At 47.3% G+C, this 14,138-nt stretch overlaps 2 protein-coding genes across 2 annotated transcripts; one reads left to right on the top strand and one right to left on the bottom strand.

Annotated features, from left to right (window-relative positions):
• The first annotated feature begins 7,671 nt into the window (after positions 1 to 7,671).
• LOC127005806 (uncharacterized protein C8orf76 homolog) lies at positions 7,672 to 12,633 on the top strand. The gene is made up of 2 exons (XM_050874928.1): positions 7,672 to 7,865; positions 11,168 to 12,633. The coding sequence occupies exon 2, from the start codon at positions 11,176 to 11,178 to the stop codon at positions 12,211 to 12,213; it is 1,038 nt and encodes a 345-aa protein (XP_050730885.1). The 5' UTR covers positions 7,672 to 7,865; positions 11,168 to 11,175; the 3' UTR covers positions 12,214 to 12,633.
• On the bottom strand, positions 7,874 to 8,942 carry LOC127005997 (uncharacterized). Its single transcript, XM_050875479.1, has 2 exons — positions 8,415 to 8,942; positions 7,874 to 8,317 (listed from the first exon to the last, which is right to left on the bottom strand). The coding sequence occupies exons 1-2, from the start codon at positions 8,940 to 8,942 to the stop codon at positions 7,874 to 7,876; spliced, it is 972 nt and encodes a 323-aa protein (XP_050731436.1).
• Positions 12,634 to 14,138: the final 1,505 nt, after the last annotated feature.

Below are 14,138 nucleotides of genomic sequence, written 5' to 3'. Positions count from 1 at the left end.
CCTTGAAGACTGCATGTTTGGCTGGAAACGGACAGCCAGTGCCTGCAGGGGCTAGTTGTATCCAAGATGCTTCTCCTGCGCAAGTCCGGGGTAGTTTGAGCCCTGTTACGCCTGAGTTTACCCCCGCGAGAAGTTCCGCCAGCCCCATGAGTCTGCTGGAGTCGCCTGTTAGAAAGAAGCCTCAGGATTTTGAGGGCAAGGTCTCCTGGGAGGCTTACCGCGCTCAGTTTGAGCTTGTTGTGCTGGAAGCTTCCCCCGGCGACCATAGGCCTCTAGAAGGCTCCCGGAGAAACGGGCAAGGGGGCGGGGAGCAAGGCGAGTCCGCGCGCAGGGCAGCCAGGCGCCAGGCGGGAAGTGTTGCCAATTCGCATATATTTTTGCTACATGTTCTTGTATGATCTAAAATATACTGTAACATTCTAGACTGTACTGTTCTGGATATATATAGGAGAAGAGGGCGAGAGAGTCCCAGTCCCAGTCATAGTAAGATAGTGTTAAGTGAAGAGTCAGAGTGAAGTGTACTACTAAGGAACTACAGAAACTGTGCAGTGTTTACATAGCTCCCTCCCACGGAGTCTCCTGACGGCGACACGGAACCCAAGTAACACGTCCGGCATAACAACGACCAGTCTGTCCTGTATACTTGCCCCGAAGATATCAACGTGCAGGAGAACCACCATAACGAGCTGCCAAGTGGAGGGCAAGGTTGACGGAGTGTTGTGGCCTGTGGTCGTCGACACAGGCTCGGAACGCACATTGGTGCGGCCTGACGTGGTGAGTCATCGTCGGCTTCCTAAGACGTCGCATCGACTGTGCGGAGTCACTGGACACTATGCAGAGCTCAGAGGCCCAGTGGACGTGAAGTTTGAGTTCGGAGGAAAGGAAGAGTCCCTCTCTGTGTACGTGGCTGACATGGACAACCCCTGCATCCTAGGTATGGATTATCTTGTCTCCCACAGGTGCGAGCTGGACTTCCTCGCTAAGCAACTGACTGTAGGAGGAAGGAGGGTGCCACTGACGACTGTGCACAAAGAGGGCCTGCCAGTGACAGTCAACCGTACCACCATTATTCCTCCGAGGTCAGAAATGCTGTAACCCTGTCAAATTACGGGTGCCCCCCCGGCTAGTCTGTGTGTGGTAAAGAGTGGAAGTCGATGTCCGGTAGAAAACGGGGTGATTGTGGGCAGTACTTTGGCAGACCCTACTGCAGCGGAAGTGCCTGTCGTCGTGGCCAATGTCTCCTTCAGCCCAAAGAAAATAAAACAAGGGACCATGGTGGGGTTGTGCCAAGAGATCGACCAGAAACCAAGAACCTGTGTCTGCAGGAGAACCCTGACGAAGCCCCAGGAGGAGCTGCCCGACTACCTGCGCGACCTGTTTGACAGGAGCTCCAAGTGTCTAGAGGAGCCCCAAGTGGAACAGCTCAGGGAGCTTCTCGTGAGGAATGCAGATGTGTTTTCCACAGGAGACCTGGACTTGGGGTGTACGGACCTGGTAGAGCACCACATCTACACAGGTAGCCACCACCCAGTGAAGCAAGCTCCTCGAAGGATGGCACCAGCCCGTCGCAAGGAGATGGATGAGGTAATGGATGATCTCCGGCAACAGGGGTTAATCGAGCGGTCCAGCAGCCCGTGGGCGTCTGCTGTAGTGCTCGTCAGAAAAAAAGGACGGTTCCCTCAGGTGCTGCGTGGATTACCGAGCCCTCAACGATCTCACCATCAAGGATTCATACCCACTCCCACGGATCGACGACACGCTCGATGCTTTGGTGGGCTCCAAGTGGTTTTCAACACTGGATATGAAGTCTGGGTATCACCAAGTCAAAATGGTGGAGCAGGACAAAGAGAAAACAGCCTTCTCCTACGGTCAAGGCCTGTGGCAGTTTAAGGTCATGCCCTTTGGCCTGTGCAACGCGCCGGCCACGTTCGAGCGGCTGATGTAGAGGGTGCTGGAGGGACTCCACTGGAAGATGGCACTCATCTACCTCGACGACGTGATTGTCTTTGGCCAGACCTTCGAGCAGGAGATGGAAAGGCTATCAGAGGTTTTCGCCCGGTTTAGAGCTGCACACCTTAAGCTCAGCCCGAAGAAATGCTGCCTATTCCAAAGGGAGGTCCAATACTTGGGACACGTCGTGAGCGAGGCTGGAGTACGCACTGATCCTGAGAAGGTGGCTGCGGTAAGGGACTGGCCGACACCCACCAACGTGAAGGAGCTGCGGAGCTTCCTCGGGTTGTGCTCATACTACCGCAGGTTTGTGAAAGGCTTCGCTACGATTGCTGCACCACTGCACCTCCTGACGAAGAAGGGGCGCAAGTTTGAGTGGACAGCGGAAACTCAGGTTGCCTTTGAAAAGCTCAAGGAGGCCCTCATCAGCTCGCCCGTACTCACCTACCCAGACCCCTCTAAGCCTTTTATACTGGATTGTGATGCCAGTGATGAGGGGATTGGTGGAGTGCTGTCCCAGGCATGTGCCGACATGGAACGGGTTGTGGCCTACTTCAGCAAGAAGCTCACCCCAGCCGAGAAAAACTATTGCGTGACCCGGAAAGAACTCCTGGCAGTAGTCAAGAGCCTTGACTTTTTCCATGCTTACCTGTACGGTGCAACTTTCACCATCCGCATGGATCACGCTGCATTGCGGTGGTTGAAGTCACTGAAAAACCCTGAGGGCCAGCTTGCTCGCTGGATAGGTAAACTAGAGCAGCATCACTACACTATTGTGCACCGATCTGGGCTAACACACGGTAACGCGGACAGCTTGAGCCGGCGTCCCTGCCTGCCTGAGTGTCAACATTGCCTCCAGAGGGAAAGCGTCCAGAATATGTGCCGCCGCACTACAGTGGAACAGACAGCGGAGGTGCCATGGGAAGACTTGGGAAAACTGCAGCGGGAGGACCGAGATCTGAGACCAATTATGGAGTGGCTGAGTCAGTCGTCAACGCGACCTGGGTGGGAAGTCATCTCGAGAGAAAGCCCTACCACCAAGAATTACTGGACTCAGTGGGACACTCTTCGGATGGACGACGGGGTGTTGCAGCGACGCTGGGTCTCTCATGATGGTCTTGACCACTACTGGTCCACGGTGCTACCTGTGAAGTCCTGGGAAGGCGTATTGAAAGAAATGCACGACAGCATCACCAGCGGACACCTTGGGGTAAAGAAGACACTGAGTCGCCTGCGCCAAAGGTTCTACTGGGTTGGCATGAGGAAGGACGTGGAAGAATGGTGTCACGCGTGTGAGGTGTGCTGTGCAAAGATGGGCCCCAAGAAGCGTCACCGTGCCCCATTGCAACTTTACCAGGTTGGAGCCCCCATGGAACGAGTGGCAGTGGATATAGCAGGACCCTTGCCTCTGACGACGAACGGAAATAGGTACATCTGCGTCACAATGGATTACTTCACCAAGTGGCCGGAAGCCTACGCCATCCCTGACCAGGAAGCCACTACCATCGCCAAGGTTTTGGTGGAGGAGTTCTTCTGTCGCTTCGGTGTGCCTAACGAGCTCCATTCCGACCAGGGAAGGAATTCTGAGTCAACAGTCCTTGCTGAGTACTGCAAGCTTCTGGGTATCAAGAAGACCCGGACCACCCCTCTGCACCCACAGTCAGAGGAATGGAGGAGAGGTTTAATTGGACGTTGGGCCAGGAGTTGGCCAAGCAGTGCAACAATGATCAGTCTTCATGGGATCAGAAGCTGCCTGCGCTTCTCATGGCCTACAGGTCTGCCGCCCACGAGACTACGGGGTATTCACCGGCAAAGCTGATGTTTGGACGTGAGCTGCGATTGCCGGTGGACCTACTGACAGGAAGGCCTCCTGGGGAAAGCCTTCCAAGGGACGCCTCCAGTTTTGCCCGTCAAATAGAGGAACGGCTGGAAGAGGTGCACCATCAAGTCCGTGGTGCCTTGAAGTTCTCCGGGGAGGCTATGAAGCGCGGTTACAATATGAGGGCAAGCCACTTTGACTTCAAGGAAGGAGACCAAGTCTGGCTTTACGACCCGCAGAGGAAGAAAGGACAGTCTCCGAAGTTACAGAGCCCCTGGAAAGGCCCTTACACTGTGCTAGAACGCCTCTCCGACGTGACTTACCGAATCCGGAGAACGGAAAGGACCAAGCCGAAAGTTGTCCACGTCAACCGCCTATGGAGGTACCACGGTCCGGGAAACTACACCTGGAACAACTACAGACACCCAGCAGCCGACGAAAACGAAAGGGACGTCCAGGACCGAGAGGAGGTCGACGACGACATAGGCCTTCTGGACCTTTCAGCCGAGAGAGATAACCTCCCGGCTTCGGCAGATGTTCCAGGGACACCCCAAGAAGCGGATGACGACGAGGCGCACCAGGACACAGACGCGCAGGAGGCACCTAGCAGAAGACAGTAGGGGTGGGCAGGTACCGGTACCAGTACGGTACTAACGGTACCAGCTAAACGGTACGGTACCGGTACCAGATTGCTCGGTACCGGTACCAGTTGCTCGGATTTATTTATTGGATTTATTGATAATTCTTCATGTCCGATTTTTTTTTTAGGTTGCTAATAAATATTGTTATTGTTATTAGACTATGATCGAGTACATCCATAATAACTATACATGCTATTTTTTTATCGAAAAAATAAATATTCACTTCATTCAGAGAGAGAGAGAGAGAGAGAGAGAGAGAGAGAGAGAGAGAGAGAGAGATCACCACTTAGTAAGTGGATATCTCGGTGATATGGGTAGTGGGTACTCGATCATAGTCTAATAACAATAACAATATATATTAGCGTTTTCTAAAGACTCGTGGGACTCACTAACTTTTAACCCAAGACTTCGTTTTCTTTTTACTTGCCACTGTTAAATTCGTATGACTCGTTAACTTTTAGAGAGAGAGAGAGAGAGAGAGAGAGAGAGAGAGAGAGAATCATATTTATCCATTTATCCAATAAAGGATTAACGAAAAAAGAGTTTGAATCCCTTGGCGAGAGTTTTTGGCTATAAATAATTGCACGATGTATTATATAAGATTAAATATTGGAGGTGAGTAGGAGAGAGAGAGAGAGAGAGAGAGATCATATTTATCCAATAAAGCATTAACGAAAAAGTTTGAATCCTTGGCGAGAGTTTCTGTCTTTAAATAACTGCTTGATGAATTATATATGATGATTATATATTTGATTTGTAGCATGAGAGAGAGAGAGAGAGAGAGAGAGAGAGAGAGAGAGATCACCACTTAGTGAGTGCACGGATATCTCGGTGATATGGGTAATGGGTACTCGATCATAGTCTAATAACAATAACAATATTTATTAGCAACCTAAAAAAGAAAAAGAATCAGAGATGAAAAATTATCCAGTAACTCCAATAAATAAATAAAATAATGGAAACGGGAGCTGTGATGGAAACGGAAAGCAGGACAAAATGGTGGGAACTTGGGGAGACGGTCAGCGGGGCAGTGACTCAGCGTCTACACAAAGGGCCCATACCACATGGAGGCGGGCGAGCGCCGAGCGTCACTAAGATCCTAACGGTACCGGTACTAGCGACAATGTGCAGTGCCGAGTGATCATTAAGCTTCCCGGAACCCAAGTGATCATGATGCTTCGCGGTACCAGTATCGATACCAGGTATCGGTACCAGGTACCGGTACCTGGTACCGATAACTGGTATCGGTACTGGTACCGCGAAGCATCATGATCACTTGGGTTCCGGGAAGCTTAATGATCACTCGCCGGTACCTGGTATCGATAACTGGTATCGGTACTAGTACCGCGAAGCATCATGATCACTTGGGTTCCGGGAAGCTTAATGATCACTCGCCGGTACCTGGTATCGATAACTGGTATCGGTACTGGTACCGCGAAGCATCATGATCACTTGGGTTCCGGGAAGCTTAATGATCACTCGGCACTGCGCATTGCCGCTAGTACCGGTACCGTTAGGATCTTAGTGACGCTCGGCGCTCACCCGCCCGCCTCCATGTGGTATCACGCGGTATGGGCCCTGGGTGTAGACGCTGAGTCACTGCCCCGCTGACCGTCTCCCCAAGTTCCCACCATTTTGTCCTGCTTTCCGTTTCCATCACAGCTCTCGTTTCCATTATTTTACTATTTGATTTATTTATTGGAGTTACTGGATAATTCTTCATGTCCGATTCTTTTTCTTTTTTAGGTTGCAAATAAATATTTTTATTGTTATTAGACTATGATCGAGTACATCCATAATAACTATACATGCTATTTTTTTTCTCGAAAAAATAAATATTCACTTCATTCAGAGAGAGAGAGAGAGAGAGAGAGAGAGAGAGAGAGAGAGAGAGAGAGAGAGAGATTTACATAGATTTACATTTTACATTAATCAGAAGGCTCCTAAACGTTGCATTTGAGAAGCGAGCAGGAGGGCGGGGAGCAAAGCCTCGTCCGGGCCCCGCGGGGCGCGGCCAGGCGCCAGGCGGGAAGTGTTGCCAACTCGCACATACTTTAGCTACATGTTCTTGTTAATCTTGTATGATCTAAAATATACTGTAACATTCTAGACTATACTGTTCTGGATATATATAGGAGAAGAGGGCGAGAGAGTCCCAGTCCCAGTCATAGTAAGCTAGTGTTAAGTGAAGAGTCAGAGTGAAGTGTACTACTAAGGAACTACAGAAACTGTGCAAAGTGTTTACATATCTCCCTCCCACGGAGTCTCCTGACGGCGACACGGAACCCAAGTAACACGTCCGGCATAAAAATATATATATATATATATATATATATATATATATATATATATATATATATATATATATGGAATGCGCGCTCTACGGTAGTAGGTAACTCTTATATGTTTCCACTTATAGGAACCTTATCATAGCATTAACACTAACCATAACTGCCACGGATTTTGGGTACGTTGAGATAAAAAAGAAACTCCAATAATTCTTGTATTTCTGTTCTGGATCTGGATCTGGATACATGATGCGCAGGGCACCCGGACAGGTGCATAACACGCATATTTGTGTTGCCTGTTGGGGGGACGGGGGAGCCGAGTGTGCAGGGGAGGGAAGTGAATCAAGTGTAATTGTTAGTGTTGGTGTGTTGTGGTGACAAGTGGGTGTGTATTTGTTTTTTGAATGCGTCTATTAATGTACCGCAGTCTTAAAATCTGTTGAGGGAGGTTGTTCCAGTCGCGTATGGTGCGTGGAAAGTATGAGTGCTTGTATGCGTCAGTGTTAGTGTGATATGTTTGGTATTTATGGATGTGTGTGTTACGAGTACGTTGACTGTTTGCGTTGTGTAGGTATGTTTGTGGGTCAATGTCAATGTGAGTGTTTGTGATCTTGTACATAAGTGTAAGTGTGTGCTTGTCTGCGTATGTGAAGAGGTTCCATGTTTATCTGTTGTTTGATCCGTGTTGTGATTCAGGCGTTCGAGTGTAATTGTTTGTAATGAACCTAGCCGCCTTGGTGTTGATTTGTTCTAACCTATCAATGTTTCTGTGTGTGTAAGGATCCCACGCCGTGGAGCAGTATTCCAGTGTTGGTCTCACAAGTGTGTGTTACATTTGATCAAAATACCAATTTAAAAGTACCAATGGATTCCTTGTCATCTTTTACATCTATCAAGTGACTTACGAAAATAAACTTTTATCAATGTTTTGCGTAAATGCCCACACTTGTATAGGCCTGACCTTCCCTCCGTGCCCCCGTTGTAAGGCCTGAGCGTCAGCTGGCGGTGGGCGGGCCGTCAGAGCCTGTCACCGCGGAGGGCAGCCACTCAAGCACGTGTGTCTCGCCGGGCATCACACACAAGGGAACTGGCCAGTCTTCACTCGGGAACACCAGTAATGGCTGTGCTGGCCTGCTGACTCACCACAGCTACCGTGTTCTGTGGCAGGTGAGTTGTCAGTGTGAGGGTGAGGCGGTAAGGGCCGTGGTGTGGCGAGGGGCGGGTGTGTGTGTGGTGAGGGGCGGGGTGTGGTGTGGTGAGGGCCGTGGTGTGGCGGGCGGGGTGTGTGTGGTGAGGCCCGTGGTGTGGTGGGCGGGGTGTGTGTGGTGAGGGCCGTGGTGTGGCGGACGGGGTGTGGTGTGGTGAGGGCCTTGGTGTGGCGGGCGGGGGTGGTGTGGTGAGGGCCGTGGTGTGGCGGGCGGGGGGGATGTGGTGAGGGCCGTGGTGTGGCGGGCGGGGTGTGTGGTGAGGGCCGTGGTGTGGCGGGTGGGTGTGTGTGGTGAGGAGCGGGGTGTGGTGAGGGCCGTGGTGTGGTGAGGGGCAGGGTGTAGTGTGGTGAGGGCCGTGGTGTGGCGGGGGGGATGAGGGCCGTGGTGTGGCGGGCGGGGGTGTGGTGAGGGCTGTGGTGTGGGCGGGTGGGTGGTGGTGAGGCGTGGTGGTGGGGGGGGTGGTGTGGTGAGGGCGGTGGTGTGGCGGGTGGGGTGGTGTGGTGAGGGCCGTGGTGTGGCGGGTGGGGTGTTGTGGTGAGGGCCGTGGTGTGGCGGGCGGGGTGGATGTGGTGAGGGCTGTGGTGTGCGGTGGGGGGTGTGGTGAGGGCTGTGGTGTGGCGGGCGGGGTGTGGTGAGGGCTGTGGTGTGGCGGGTGGGGTGGTGTGGTGAGGGCCGTGGTGTTGCGGGCGGGGTGGATGTGGTGAGGGCCGTGGTGTGGCGGGCGGGGTGTGTGGTGAGGGCCGTGGTGTGGCAGGTGGGTGTGTGTGGTGAGGAGCGGGGTGTGGTGAGGGCCGTGGTGTGGTGAGGGGCAGGGTGTAGTGTGGTGAGGGCCGTGGTGTGGCGGGCGGGGGGGGGGGGGGGGGATGAGGGCCGTGGTGTGGCGGGCGGGGTGTGTGGTGAGGGCTGTGGTGTGGCGGGTGGGGTGGTGTGGTGAGGGCCGTGGTGTGGCGGGCGGGGGTGGTGTGGTGAGGGCCGTGGTGTGGTGGGTGGGGGGTGGTGTGGCATTAAGAGTCCAATTTGGTTCCCAAATCATCATCCTTCACTATAATTTTGGATTTAACAAAGTAAATTTCTTGTAACATCGACTACTCACTCAAAATTCAAGAAAAAGATACTTAAAGGAAAAGCATGAGGAAGAAGAAGAGATCCAAGAACATCAAAAAGAAGAAGAAAGAGGAGACATATGCTCCATGAGCATTCTGAAACAAACCTGGCAACAATGAGTAGCTTGGCAGCTATGAAACACCTTTGTGAGCTTATACCCCGCCTCAAGCTGAGGCGGGGGGGACATGAAGATATATCCTTTTATATATCATTACATATAAATGAAAGGATAAATGCCATGATATCACTTTGCTATGTTTGAATGTTACGCATTCAAAGATACCTGGCCGTAACTCAAAATGTGAGTTATGTACATTTGCACTCTAATTTCTCCATCATTTTTCAACTGATTTCGATGAAACCAACACCAAAACCATCCCTAGACTTGTAAGAATCAAACTATAGTGAGTTTTTTCTTGTATATGATGTGACTGAATTATGGTGTATTTATGTCTGAATTTTTTGGGGAAATTATGACCATGAAAGTGAAAATTTATATTCTGCAAACTAATGATTATATACTGATATAATATTTTGCTATACTTTCATTGGCCTAAACATGGTTCTTGTACTATATTAATTGTTCCCATGTATGTAGAGCAATTATTATAGTAGAAATAGCCTTTTAAAAAAATACCTTCAAATTTTCCAAAAATGGTCATTGGTAAAAATGGAAAGGTGATAGATTGTTTTTTTTTTTGGCTAAATCTTAAACGTAGGGTGTCCTTTACGTCTGGTATATAAATCATGGCTGAGTGGTTAGCGTACTGGGCTCACATTCACCACGCCATGGACAATGTCGGTTCGAATCCCCACGGTACCACCTGGGATTTTTCAGTCACCGCCGAGTGGCCTAAGACTACCCACCCACATGCTGTCCAGAAGTCCACCCATCAACCCGGACTCTAGAAGAAACCGTCCAGTGAATCAAGAATGAGTTCTGGGGGGCAGCATGAGCCGAGCATAACTGGCACCACTATAAAAATTGCCTGCGCCATGATGGGCTTGGGCCAACCATCTGGCCCCTGAAGAAAGCCTACCGGCGCTATAGGCGGGGATGTAAAAAAAAAAAAAAAAAAAAAAAAAGATTAAAGAAAAAAAGGTAAAAAACGTCTGGCTCCCTTAAGGGGGTCGAGGGGGGTGAAGCCCCTCCATTAGGTAGGTTAGGTTAGGTTAAGTTAGGTTTGGTTAGTTTAAATTTATTTACCACGCGGTGTAATGCGGCAAAACTACGCCGTGCATGACGGGACAGGGCCGCGGCGAGGGTGGTTCACTACACCTGCTGGTGTAGCGAGAAATATCTCCTCACAGAAGTAAGTCGCTCTGCTGTCCACCATGCATGCGCACTGGGAGAATACACAGCAGGAAAAACATTAATTTGCCTGGTTTTGTTCTAGTTTGTCCACTTCTAATCTTTGTGAGCAGTGAGTGAAATATAGAAACAGTAAGCAAGTTGAATCTCTCTCTGTGAGTTATTTTGCGACTGTGGCGACGTGTGTACGACAGGCATTGAAAAGTCAATTATTTAATGATTTGTGACAGAAACAGTTAGCAGATTATTTCATAACACTCCGAAAATTACCAAAAAATAAAACAGTTTCATCTGCTGATGTGAGATTGGTGCACTCGTAAAATTTTATCCATACCTGTAACAATACGCCCCACAGGGACCCACTGCCAACCTGGCACACTCAGACCCTCGCAGTCCGTCGACAAGTGTTAGGCTAAGGGTAATGCAACATTTGTCATCCAAGACACAGGCTAATTTTTTAAGTCTCATTTTGAGAAAATACTGTCTTTGGCACCAGCAGGTATAATAATTATTTTCAAAACATTTTACAACGCAGTGAATGTGCGATGAACACAATAGCAATTTTGAATGAAAGATAAATTCAAGCACCATTTCTCTTTTAACAACAAAAGTTTTCAAGAAAAAGTATCAGGTGTTTTGAGTTAGTCTGATTCATCCTTTTAAGAAGTTCTTATTTTCTTTCCTCAGAGTATCTCAGCTCTGTTATCTGGTGGATTACAAATACGGATCTGACTAAATGGATGCTAGAATATTTGGCAGATGATCCAATGATGTAAATTTGACATATTACCATAAGAGAAACCAGCATCTCAATCAAAGGGATTTATTCTATTCAATTTTACTAGATTCTGGAATGGAGTTTGCTGACTTTGATGATGACCTATTTGAGGAGAAGCCATCCCGGGGCACTGTGGCCAACAACTACCAAGCCCGCAAGTGTGAGGCCGGATGGTTCATGGAGGTGAATCCAGATCAGTTGGTCTCCCAAGAGGATGAATTTGGGGTTAAGAAGTTTACTGCAGATTACCTCTACCTCAATAAATCATTTGATGTTGCTGCAGCTAAGTTTGAGGAAATACTGGATGGTCTACCTGAAAGCAGCACCACCAGCAGAAGAGAGTGTCAAGAAAACTTGGCTAGGTGCCACATAAAGGCAGGCTTCCCAGATAAAGCAGTGGCGCATGTAGAGAAATTGCATTCAACTTCTAAGACCCATGATCAGTTGACTGTAAGTTATTCCATGCTTCTGGATGTCTACCTGGCTGTTGGCAGATATGATGATGCTCTTATAGCAGCTCAGAATTTAATCTCACTACATCCTGACAATGGCCACTTCTGGATGAAACTTGGCTATGTGTATGCGTCTGTTAATAAGATAACACTTCCCAATGTTGCAAGGTTATTAAATGATCACCTTTCTGGACCTGGGAAAACCAGCATGGCACCAGCAGCTGACCCAACTCACTTTGAAAAAAATGCTCCAAACTGCTTACTAAGTAGTACTCAGAAGGGAGAGCTGCACTCTGCTCAAGAAGATAGAGGACAGGCAAAAGCCAAAAGAGACATACTGATTGTGGCTGCTTGCTTGCACAGGGCATATTACATTTTATTGAAAACTGAGGGAACAGCTGTAGGGTTTGCAGTGTCAAATACAAAATTTTTTAAAGAAAAATTGCTGGGAGATTTACAGTTCCTGTTAGATGATTACTCCTTGAAAGAGCTGAGGCATAATGTGCATCAAAATGATAAAACAGAAATAAGCAGTTGCTCATCAGAATCCTCTTCTTCCAATGATAATGAAAATGCAAAGTGCAGAACTGATGATGAAGATAAAGAAAAAAATGATTCTGAAGAAAAGTTTGAAGAAAAGTGGTTCAGGTGGATTTTGTGATTAATGACATAATTAATGTCGGATTGGTGTCCTTGCAACACTTGGAGTGTATAAAGTTGATACTGTCTTTAGTCAGATGTGGGATTATAGGCCAGATTAACCATGAGACAAATGTGGAAGCTGCCTAAGTGCCTGTACAAATGAAAAGGACACATCAGCCCTACAGGGCCGTCTTCTCATGTAATATATTTTAGTGTTACAGATAAATGCCTGAATGTACCTGTTTTTAAGGAGAATGTTATTAGAGTGAGACCAAGCAGTAGTACCGTAGCTGTTCTTCAGCAGTTACATGGCTGTCTATCAATACACTTTGAAGTACAATAGAACTGCCATTTTTGCAAGTACATAGTTGGAGTTGTAAAAGGTTTTGCCAAAATGAGAATCTCCAAAACTGTGAAATGAATTTGTTCTGAGCCATAATCGTTATTTTATTTATATATGAAATTAAAATTCATAATTGTTATTTTTTATATGAAAATAATAATAAATGACTGATTTATAAAAGAATTCTCAATGAAGAAATAACTAAAGGCCATCTTTAGAATCCCATCTGTCACACCTGTGTGTGCACACATAAACACACACGCATGTATGGGAGTGCACGGGCGTATGGTATCGCGCAAGGGCTCATGATACATACGTGTATGTATGTCTAAGCTTGTGTGTGCATGTGCTTGAGCATGCGTTTGTGTACACACAATGGCATGTGTATGTGCACTATGTGTGTGAGTGTGTGTGTGTGTATTTATCTAGTTTTTTTACCTAGTTGTAGTTTTACAGGGCCTGGGCTTACGCTCGTGTGTTCCAGTCTCCATATCTGTATTTGTCCAGCTTTTTCTTAAAGTTGTGCACACTCTTTGCCGATACTGCATCTTTCCAAACCTCTGTTTCTTTGTGGGGAGCTATATTTTTTTGTCTTCAGAACGAAGCAAGCGCGAAACTCGGAAGGGTACTGTATATATATATATATATATATATATATATATATATATATATATATATATATATATATATATATATATATATATATATATATATATATATATATATATATATATATATATATAGTCTCTCTCTCTCTCATCACCACCACACACTCATTTTATTCTGCCTTTCATTCTTTGCCTCCTTCGTATATGCCTTCTTTACCTTCTGCACCCCCAATATCTCTTCCTCCACATTACGCATATATATATATATATATATATATATATATATATATATATATATATATATATATATATATATATATCTCTCTCTCTCTCTCTCTCTCTCTCGTTGTAGATATCTGCCATTTTCTCCCTGAACATTGACATTCTCCTTCCTTGATGATGTCAAGCTCTTTTTCCTTTAAGATATTGTTTATATCCAGCTTCTTTGAGAATAGACCATCTGTGTTAGTATATACTAAGTACTTTCAAACCTGTTATGCTGTTAACTGTTTTGCTCTTCTTTCTTTGTCTCCAAAGATACTGCATCCTCAGTCTCTGGTTCATTATTCTACAGTATTTCCTTTGCTCTTGGACACTGTTGTTGGCAAAAAGAAAGAGGATGCAGCAGAGGATTGTGCATGAATTTAACAGGGTGTATAAGAGCAAAATATTTAAGATAAATGTTGGTGAGAGTAAGGTAGTGGTATATCAGAGGGCAAGAGACTTTTAAAACCATACAGAGTAAGGGCAGAGAGCACAGCAGAGTGCAAAACTTTGTTTGGGGAAGAGAGGATGGAGAAAGTGATTGAATATATAAGTATTTAGGGCTGTTTCTGTATAAGCATAGAATCAAGGAGGGATAGGGAAGAGAGAAGACAGTGAAAGACAGACAGGTAACAGGTGCATTGGAGATAAAATGTGTGGGTGTGGGCGTGGAGCCCCTAAGTCTTCCTTTGGCTGTGTCATCTACGGCAGCAAGCTGCAATTTCTGTG

Source organism: Eriocheir sinensis, chromosome 31 (genome assembly GCF_024679095.1).
Source record: "Eriocheir sinensis breed Jianghai 21 chromosome 31, ASM2467909v1, whole genome shotgun sequence".
Classification (NCBI taxonomy): domain Eukaryota; kingdom Metazoa; phylum Arthropoda; class Malacostraca; order Decapoda; family Varunidae; genus Eriocheir; species Eriocheir sinensis.
Note: the sequence above shows the minus strand (reverse complement) of the source record. Positions and strands in the feature narration are given on the sequence as shown.

Excerpts from the sequence above, each read along its gene's own strand:
- LOC127005997 (XM_050875479.1), bottom strand. The coding sequence starts at position 8,942 with ATGATGATTTGGGAACCAAATTGGACTCTTAATGCCACACCACCCCCC. Across the intron at positions 8,318-8,414 it reads ACCCCACCCGCCACACCACG|CCCTCACCACACCCCCGCCC; the intron begins GCCCTCACCACA and ends CCCACACCACAG.
- LOC127005806 (XM_050874928.1), top strand. The coding sequence starts at position 11,176 with ATGGAGTTTGCTGACTTTGATGATGACCTATTTGAGGAGAAGCCATCC.